This window comes from Podarcis vaucheri, assembly GCF_965113315.1.
Source record: "Podarcis vaucheri genome assembly, chromosome: 15".
NCBI classification, from domain to species: domain Eukaryota; kingdom Metazoa; phylum Chordata; class Lepidosauria; order Squamata; family Lacertidae; genus Podarcis; species Podarcis vaucheri.
Window position 1 is genome coordinate 35,588,532 of NC_138753.1, and position 9,870 is coordinate 35,598,401.

The 9,870-nt window shown below is 48.6% G+C and overlaps 2 protein-coding genes across 4 annotated transcripts in view; both read left to right on the forward strand.

Moving 5' to 3' along the window:
• Nucleotides 1-1,901, forward strand: part of LOC309519446 (matrix metalloproteinase-17-like) — a 134,883-nt gene extending 132,982 nt beyond the window's left edge. The window contains exon 12 of the transcript XR_014213839.1: nucleotides 1,596-1,901. The gene's annotated coding sequence lies outside the window, so the exon portion shown is untranslated. The remainder of the gene's footprint in view (nucleotides 1-1,595) is intronic.
• Nucleotides 1-9,868, forward strand: part of AEBP1 (AE binding protein 1) — a 54,408-nt gene extending 44,540 nt beyond the window's left edge. For all 3 annotated transcript variants that reach the window (XM_082200261.1, XM_082200262.1, XM_082200263.1), the window contains exons 19-22: nucleotides 1,076-1,415; nucleotides 5,292-5,431; nucleotides 6,182-6,281; nucleotides 7,717-9,868. In XM_082200261.1, the coding sequence (XP_082056387.1) occupies nucleotides 1,076-1,415; nucleotides 5,292-5,431; nucleotides 6,182-6,281; nucleotides 7,717-8,291 (1,155 nt within the window). In that variant the 3' untranslated portion in view covers nucleotides 8,292-9,868. The remainder of the gene's footprint in view (nucleotides 1-1,075; nucleotides 1,416-5,291; nucleotides 5,432-6,181; nucleotides 6,282-7,716) is intronic.
• The last annotated feature ends 2 nt before the right edge of the window (nucleotides 9,869-9,870 follow it).

Consider the following 9,870-nt stretch of genomic DNA (forward strand, 5'->3'; position numbering starts at 1 on the left):
CAACAACAATAAAATCTTCGGGTAAAAATACAGTGCTCACAGAAAAAGTGTGCTTGCTTTAATTATACTCACTGCTTTTATGTTAGGATGTGTTAATGTTCTTGTTTTGCTTTAATTTTTGAAATCTTAACTTTTTTTGCAAGTTGCTTGGAAACTTGCTGGAAGACAGGTTTCAAATCAAACAAATAAATTAATAGGAAGTGAGCTGATCCCTATCCCTTCTGGGCCACAGCTTGCTTATGTGTGTGAGTGCTTATTTATTTATTTGCATTAAAAACAATAAAACAGTATTATAAAAGCAGAGATACAGCCATAATACCCAGCACCACAGTACTTTAACTACAGATAAAGTTTGCCTTTGACTGGCTTTGTCTCAGTGTGGTCACAAAAGACTTTGCCACCTGATTATTTTAATGGTAGGAACAGAACTACCTAAATTGTATCGAAATTTATTCATGTGTGCTACTACAGCAGCAAGAATGTTACTTGCCCCAAAGTGGAAAGAAGCAGAAATCCCAGTAAAGGAAGAATGGATACAAAAACTTATGGAATATGCAGAAATGATGAAACTTACCAGAAGAATAAGAAATCAAGATAACAAGCTTTTTATAAAAGAATGGAAATGGTTTACAGATTTACAAAAATACAGATAAATTTAAAGATAAACACATAAGAGCATTAGCAGGATTAGTATAATAACCTGCAGTTTTATAAGAGTATATATTTACAGTAGATAATTAAATGAGCAAATTAAGTCAATTTGGATATGCAGAAGATATTAAGAAATAAATTTAAGGGACCACAGAATGAGGGGGAAGGAAGTCAAATTTTGGAACGTCAAATTGATTGTGAAACGAATGAACAGTATTAACTTGAAAAGTATAAATAAAAAACTAAAGCTGAAATAAAATAGTAGGTGGCAGGGCTTGAACCTGTGGTTGTCTTCTGCATGCAGAATATGTGCTCTGCCCCTGAACTATAAATTTCTGTGCCTGTTGGCCCCACTTTGACTACACCTCTTCACACCTGTCCTGTGTGGTCTCCCTTTTCTCCCTCTCCTTTCTCCCTTCTCCAGATGGCAGTGGAGGTGAAAGCCATCATGGCCTGGATGGAAAAGAACCCTTTTGTCCTTGGCGCCAACTTCCACGGTGGGGAGAAGCTCGTCTCCTATCCCTATGACATGGCTCGCCCCGTCAACGAGAATGAAGTGGCACCTCCAGTGCTGGATGATTATGAAGAGGAGAACCCGGAAACCAGGGAGACTCCAGACCACGCCATCTTCCGCTGGCTGGCCATTTCCTATGCTTCGGCCCACCTCAGCATGACCGACACCTTCCGGGGAGGTTGCCATTCTCAGGATATGACCAACGGGATGGGGATCGTCAATGGCGCCAAGTGGCACCCTCGGGTGGGCAGTAAGTGTTGAGGAGGGGAGAGGTGGGATAATAATAATAATACAATTTTATTTATACCCCACCCTTCTCGGTTCAGAAAACTGGGCTCAGGGCGGCTAACAACAAATTTAAAACACTTCATTGATGCAACAAAAAACAGCATAAAATACAGTATAAAATGTGAATACAGTGGTACCTCAGGCTACATACGCTTCAGGTTACATATGCTTCAGGTTACAGACTCCGCTAACCCAGAAATAATACCTCGCGTTAAGTACTTTGCTTCAGGGTGAGAACAGAAATCGTGCTCCGGCGGCGCGGCAGCAGCAGGAGGCCCCATTAGCTAAAGTGGTGCTTCAGGTTAAGAACAGTTTCAGGTTAAGTACGGACCTCCGGAACGAATTAAATACTTAACCTGAGGTACCACTGTAACAATAAATTCAAAAATCAATTTAGGGAGAAAATCCATCCAATAAACATTAGATGATCACCAGGGCTATCTGGCTAAATTAGTCCTATTTGTACAGGATAGGGATGCACACTTAGAAACGTTTCCTCTTCTTTCCCATTCATTAGTGTCTCATTTTGCTTCACAGTAGAAAATCAGCCTGTCCTCTGGTGCCTGTAACTCTGGCCTTTTCCAGCCAAATGGCACAGCATTTTCAGGGTTTTTTAACAAAAGCCTTCCATGTAAGGTTCTCTGTTTTATAAGCAATTAAAAATGGGGCATGGGGACGCGGGTGGTGCTGTGGGTTAAACCACAGAGCCTAGGACTAGGTTCTCTTTCTATTTGCTTATTACATTTCCTTGGTAATGAGAGGTATTACCCATTATTGGGATGCGGGTGGCGCTGTGGGTTAAACCACAGAGCCTAAGACTTGCCGATCAGGAGGTCAGCGGTTTGAATCTCTGCAACGGGGTGAGCTCCTGTTGCTCAGTCCCTGCTCCTGCCAACGTAGCAGTTCCGAAAGCACACCAAAAAAGTGCAAGTAGATAAATAGGTACCACTCCAGCGGGAAGGTAAACGGCATTTCTGTGCGCTGCTCTGGTTCGCCAGAAGCGGCTTAGTCATGCTGGCCACATAACCCGGAAGCTGTACACCGGCTCCCTTGGCCAATAAAGTGAGATGAGCACCGCAACCCCAGAGTAGGTCATGACTGGACCTAATGGTCAGGGGTCCCTTTACCTTTACCTAAAAAAGGAGCAGGGAACACCCTCTAACTCTTTCCTGTGGTTTTATGACACAGATGGAGCTGTTTTTCATGTTGCGCCCCTTTCAGAGCACTCCCCTCTGTACAGAACCCTGAATATATCAGTTTGCTTAGCAATGCAGTACAATTATCTGCTGTCAGTGTCAGGAACCCCTTTTATGAGAAATGAATGGGATGACAAGGGCCATAGCTCAGTGGAAGATAATCTGCTTTGCATGATGCAGAAGGTCCCAGGTTCGCATGCTACCAGTCCGAAACCCTGGACAGCTGCTGCCAGTCAGTGTAGACAGTACTGAGTTAGAGGCAGCTTCATGTGCCTATGTTGCTAAAAGGATTCTCATTTTTTTATTATTATCATGAAAATGAATAAGGGTGTATTTGGGGTTACATACATTTTAGAAATGAATGCATACTCTTAATATGGGGTCAGCCTGGTGTAATTCCTTGCGATGCAATAGCTGCATGAAGGAAGCAGTCTTAGATCGTTTGTTCATCTAGCTGGTGTTGGCTACTCTGGCTGGCAGCAGCTCTTCCTGGGCCCTCAGCTGTGGTCTTTCCCATCACTTGTTGCGGATCCCTTTCAGCTGAAGATGCCAGCGACCCAACATGGGAACTTCGGCATTCTCTGCCAATGCCGAACAATGGTCCTGCCTTTAGCGGGTTTTTCTCATTCCCTGACACAAGGGAGGGTCAAGTTCTACTATTTGGGGCTAGATTTTTCTAGCTGTTCTGTGCCTGTCTCAGTTCAGAGCCTCTTGGACTACAAAACATCTAGGGAGCACCATGTTGGGGAATGCTGATCTATTCAGTCACAAAGCAGGCTGGATCACAGCAAATATCCGTCTCTTGCTTCCTACAGTGATGAGTCAGCTGCTTCTAGGAAGTCCAAAGGCTACGGCTCTCTTCCACTGTTCGCCCCAAACAGCTGGCATTCAGGGGTATGGTTTTCTGAACCCAGAGGGTCCATCCATCATGTCTAGTTGCCATTAATAGACCACAACTAATAATGACGCGGGTGGCGCTGTGGGTTAAACCACAGAGCCTAGGACTTGCAGATCAGAAGGTCGGTGGTTCAAATCCCCGCGACGGGGTGAGCTCCCGTTGCTCAGTCCCTGCTCCTGCCAACCTAGCAGTTCGAAAGCACGCCAGTGCAAGTAGATAACTAGGTACCACTCCGGCGGGAAGGTAAACGGTGTTTCCGTGCCCTGCTCTGGTTCGCCAGAAGCGGCTTAGTCATGCTGGCCACATGACCCGGAAGCCGGATGCCAGCTCCCTCGGCCAATAAAGCGAGATGAGCGCCGCAACCCCAGAGTCAGTCACGCCTGGACCTAATGGTCGGGGTCCCCTTTACATAATAATAATAATAATAAATTTTATTTATACCCCGCCATCCCCGGCCAGAGCCGGGCTCAGGGCGGCTAACATCAATAAAATTCTAGTAGAAACATAATAAGAAGAAAAAGGAAAAGAAAAAAATATTAAAATACAGGTTAAAATGCAATTTGAAATGCAGCTTCATTTTAAAAGTCGAAACCATAAAGGGAGGGAAACATAAGGATCAGACTGAGTCCAAACCAAAAGCCAGGTGGAACAGCTCTGTCTTGCAGGCCCTGCGGAAAGATGTCAAGCCCCACAGGGCCCTTGTCTCTTGTGACGGAGCGTTCCACCAAGGTGGGGCCGGTACTCAGTGGCGTAGCGTGGGGGGTGCCAGGGGGGCCGGCCGCACCGGGCGCAACATGGGCGGGGGGCGCGCTCGCACTAGCAGCTCTCTGCCCCTACTAAAATCCATGGGTTAGGGAGCCCGCGCTCGCTCGGCTTGGCGAGGAGGTCGCGGAAGGGGGAGAGCGAAGCCTTCTGCCGCGGGCAAAAAAAGGAGAGGAAGCCGGGCGGGCGGTCGGGCGGGCTGGCTGGCTGGCGGGGGTCTGGCTGCGCCTGCTGCTGCCGTTGCCGCTGCTGCCGGGCTTTGACAGCTTGGCGAAGCGGAGGGAGAGGAGCTTTATGGTAATTGCGGCTCTCTCTCCACTGGCCGCCTGGGTAGTGAGCAGAGCCGAGCAGGGAGTCTGGCGAGGGGGCGGGAAGAGACTTTTCCACCTCGCCTGGTCAAAAAGGAGAGCGGAGTCTCCTCAGGGCGCCCTCAGGCAGGGCAGGGCAGGGCAAGGCAAGCAGAGCGAGGAGGAGAGAGAGGGGAAGGGGGGGAAGCAGCCAGGAAACGCTGCGGTGTGGAGGAGGAATCAATTAAGGAGAGAAAGCGAAAAGCCTTGGAGAAAGGGGGAAAAGGAAAGAAAAGAGGCAGCTCCAGGAGAGCGCGGGGGAAAGAGAAGCCTCGCTGCTGCTGCTTGGGAGAGTAAATTACTGTACTTGCCTTGCCCCGGGTTAGGGGGCGCAAATTACTTGGCTTGCCCCGGGTGCTGATAACCCACGCTACGCCGCTGCCGGTACTGAAAAGGCCCTGGCCCTAGTTGAGACCAACCTAACTACCTTGTGACTTGGGACCTCCAGAATGTTGTCATTTGTGGACCTTAAGGTCCTCCGCAGGGCATACCAGGAGAGGCAGTCCCGTAGGTACATGGGTCCTAGGCCGCATAGAGCTCCTCTTCACAGCCACCTAATCCCCTCTTTACAACCACCTAAGCTAATAGCTGTCACCACATCTCGGCAATATATCCTCTTCCATCTGTCCTTGCAGCCATGAATGATTTCAGCTACCTCCACACCAACTGCCTGGAGCTGTCCATCTACCCAGGGTGCGACAAGTTCCCCCATGAAAGTGAATTGCCGCAAGAGTGGGAAAACAACAAGGAATCATTGCTGACATTCATGGAACAGGTAAGGTCCAGCTTGGGGGTGGTGAAGATGGGAGGTCAGGACCGCTGAGCAATGCGGAGTGGGGGGCAAATAAACAACTCCCCCGGAGCACTCTGGGAACTAAAGTTAATGCTGACTTTAAAACGGGGGTGGGGAACCTCAGGCCTTGGGGCTGAATGTGGCCCCCCAGGCCTCCCTGACTGGCCCTTGGAACTCTCCCAAGGCCATACACCTTCACTGGCCCTGCTTCACATTCCGAGTGTTTTTGCCTGACTGAAACATGTCCTGAAACTCCGATGTTGCCTCTGGCATATCTGATGACAGGAGCGAGCCAGCAGTTACCCCACTGAGCACGTTGGGAGTTCTCTTTATTGTTGAAAGAAAGGGTCTGCACAGGAGTGTCAGGCCTAATAAGCACAGTAAGCTGCTGAGGATGAAGGTCCCTGCCTCCCCAAGGCTGCCTAAGTCCCCTCCTCTCCAGAGTTTTCCCCAAGCAATCTGAGGCTGAGCCTGCGTGAAGCTAATGTCTTCCCTCTTCATGCCTCTACTGGTTCTGGGAGACCAGAGGGAAGCTTGTCACATCAGGAGGGGGACATTCCTGCCTCCTCACCAGCCAGACCTACCTCCGCCTATTGGTCTCCCTCCTCTGTATGGATGGTTCATTTTACGGGGATATGGACTTATGTAAGCAGCCTTGCAATTTGTTGTTTTAGAAAAGATATAAGGAACTTGAAAATAATCCTGCTGCCTGAAATCTCCTCCTCCTTGCAGATACATCGGGGCCTTAAGGGGACGGTGACAGACCAGCAGGGAGACCCCATTGCAAATGCCTCCATCTCTGTTGTGGGGATCAACCATGACGTGCAAACAGGTATGTCTACAATGCTGAAGGTAGGGATGTGCAGCCACCTTGTAACGAACAGAAAATAGGTAGATGGATCTTCCATACGTTAACTGGCCTGCAGTCCAGCCAGCAAACCTATAGATGCCCGACATCCCAGTAACTGGGAAAGGAAGAGCGCTGAACATGGGGAACCAGAGGAAGAATCCAGTTCAGCTTTCTCCAGTTTCTAAATCACTGGCACAACCGCTTTGCAAAGCTCAAGAGGCTTGCAGGTGTGTTTTTGTTCACCACGGCTGCTTGTGCTGCGAATTCTTGGCCTGGGCACGTGTGGGCCCTGGCCAAACTATTCCTGTGACTTACACATATGCAACTTGTAGACTCAAAAGGGATCCCCACCCCTGTTGTAGAACACTTGGCATACCTTGGCCTTAGCGTTGACAAAACATCAGGAACAAAGCCCGCTTTAAAATTATTCCTGCCTCTGCCAAATACCTCCTGCCAGCCACCCACCCACTTCAGAACACAGGTTCGTTCATGAAGAACATGTTTTGTGTGCAGGACTCTTAGCTTACAGCCTGCTAAGCCTTATTACGTGACTTTCTCCATTTTAAATGCCCAAAGACCTTGCTGGCTTGGAGATATTGTTCCATTACAATATCCCATAACTCCTGACTGTTGGCCATGCTACAGTGAGGGGGGAAAGTATTTGATCCCCTGCTAAATTTGCCCGTTTGCCCTCTGACGAAGAAATGACCAGTCCATAATTTTAATGGTAGGTTTATTGCAGCTGTGAGAGATGGAATAACAACAGCAAAACCCCCAGAAACCCAGAAGACAAAAGTCAGAGATTGATGTGCGTTATAATTAGTGAAATAAGTATTTGATTCTGAATGACCCAGAGGAGAACTGGGTGTGAAAGTGTTGTGGTCAGATGAGACCAAAATCCAGTTCTTTGGCATCAACTCAACTCGCCGTGTTTGGAGGAGGAGGAATGCTGCCTACGACTCCAAGAACACCGTCAAACATGGCGGGGGACATATTATGCTTTCTGGGTGTTTTTCTGCTAAGGGGACAGGACACCTAAGTCATCTTTTGCAAAGGAATCAAATACTTATTTCACTCACTTGTAAACCTCCATTATTTGATAGTAGTGAAGCCAATCTCGCACTTTATCTTTTAATTTCTCAAAACTCTGCAATTTCAGTTTATCCCCTTCTTGTTCCAGAATTTCCCAATATTTCGGCCATTTGGCCTCCATATTGAGCTTTTTCACAGCCTTTGCCTCCATTGGCAACAACCACCTTGGGGTTTTGTTTTCCAACAAGTCTTTATATTTAATCCAGACGTTATATAATGAACCTAAGCCTTTCTGCATCCAGAGTATACACCTGACCCCTGAACTAGGAAATCCCTCTCCTGTACAGAATTGTTGTCAAACGCTGCATGTCTTTGTCTGTTTCAGCAAGCGGTGGGGACTACTGGCGTATCCTGAACCCAGGCGAATACCGCGTCACAGCCAGAGCGGAGGGCTACAACCCCAGCGTCAAAACCTGCAGCGTCTTTTACGACATCGGAGCCACCCAGTGCAACTTCATCCTGTCGCGGTCCAACTGGAAGCGCATCCGAGAGATCATGGCCATGAACGGGAACAGGCCCCTCGGAAGACCTATGCCGGGGGGGCGGCCCATGACCCAAAGGGAGCGCCTGCGCTGGAGGATGAGGATGCGGCAGAGAGCTCGCCTGCGCCAGCAGATGCGCAACCGCCTGCGCAACGCCACCACGAGCGCTCCTCCCACGACGCTCCCAACCACAGAGGTCCCCTTCTTGTTCAGCAGGACCACGCTCCCGCCTTGGAGCCGAGAGCCGCCCACTACCGAAACTGCCACCACCTGGGAAACAGAGGTCTACACGGAAACTGTGACTGAGTGGGAGACAGTAGCCGATGACATAACAGAGAAGGAGACCTGGGAGGAGACCACTGGCACCGCTTTCCCCATGACTACGGCAGAGACGTACACCGTGAACTTTGGCGATTAGCTGCAGCCTGTCAGCTTGCTATGACTGTAGGCCAGGAACACTCTGAAGACATTCCCAAAGCTTCTCCTCACTCCATTTCCCTGGAGCAGATGCCTATAGTTGGATTATCATAGTACAGTAGGCATCATCACCTGCTTTTTAGAATCCACTGAGACATCCACTTAGCAGGCTATGCCCACCAAGGAATCCATTTAGCAGGCTATGCCAACCTTAGCATTTACACCGTGGGCCAGGGAACCGGTGTCTCTGCAGATGCTTGTTGGGCAGCATCTCCCATCATTCCTGACTACTGGGCTGGGCTGCCTGAGACTGATGGGAGCTGCAGCCCAATATTGTCTTGAGGGCCACAGGTTCCCCATTCCTGCCTTCCACCACTTCTCAAGGCGCACATCTCGAGGGTTAACAACTCCGCTTGCTTTAAAGGGGTATCGTCCAATGCTACAGCAACCTAACATTTGCCAAATGGGAAACAGAGGTGAGTAGCTGAGCTGGGCTCTGAAACAGAAAATAGGCCAAGAACAGAATCCTCTCCCCCAGCTGATTACATGAAGCTCATTTGTGTTGAGGTGTTCTTTCCTTCACCTCACTTGTTGCCCTGAACAGCACTCTTTGTAGCAGGGGTAGCCAAGGCCATGCTGGCCAGGGCGGATGGGAATGGAGATCTAACCTAGGGGTAACTACTTTGGCTATCCCAGTTTAAAAGCGTGGCATGAGATTTGAGGAATAGGGAGGGAATGAATGCAAACCCGGCCAACATCCAGCGACCCAAAATTCCATGCTCCCTGTCCTGAATGCATTAGAATTAAAAAAACATTAGGTGGCATTATGTATCTTCAGATTTATACCCTTAGCCACAATTTAGTACAGTTGCATACGCACTTGTCTCTTTAAAAAAAAAATCTGTAGGTTGCAAGTATCTCATCACTGCTGGATCATAGCCTTTATTTTTGGGAAAGGGTGTGTGCAGAATTCAGAGGGCTTGTTCCAGCTTTGGAACAACATTCTTACAATATTTGAGCGAAGGGCAGCAACTTGAGGCTCCAAGTACATCGTGCCAGCCAAGCTTAAACGTTTCTGATAACTGAACTCCCCTGCCCAAGGTTTTCTTTTCCATAAGGGCTAGAATCTTCATAACTTTCAAAGCGATGTCCAAGATTCCATGGGAGCTACCAGATTCTTTATTAAAAGGTACAGGCTGATCTTCTAACAGTTATTCCAGCTACAGTTTCTCACCCTGTAGTGGGGAACATGTGGCCTTCCAGCTGCTGCTGGACTCCAACTCCCATCAGCTCCAGCTAGGATAGTTAGTGGTCAGGGATGATGGGACTTGGTATCCCAACAACAGCTACAGAGCTGCATGTTCCCCTACCCTGATCTAACCGAAGCTGCAGTTTTCCCTTTAATAAGCCTGTCAATTTCAGCAACCGAGGGAGGGGAAATGGAAATTTGCCAAGTTCAGCAATACAGGGCACCCAGACCACAGCTGCCCAGGAGGCATGTCTAGTGCCACCTTGATCACTTTTGGCTTTCCAACAGTTCTTGTTATATGAATAAAGTGAGTTATATATAAAAAGGAAGC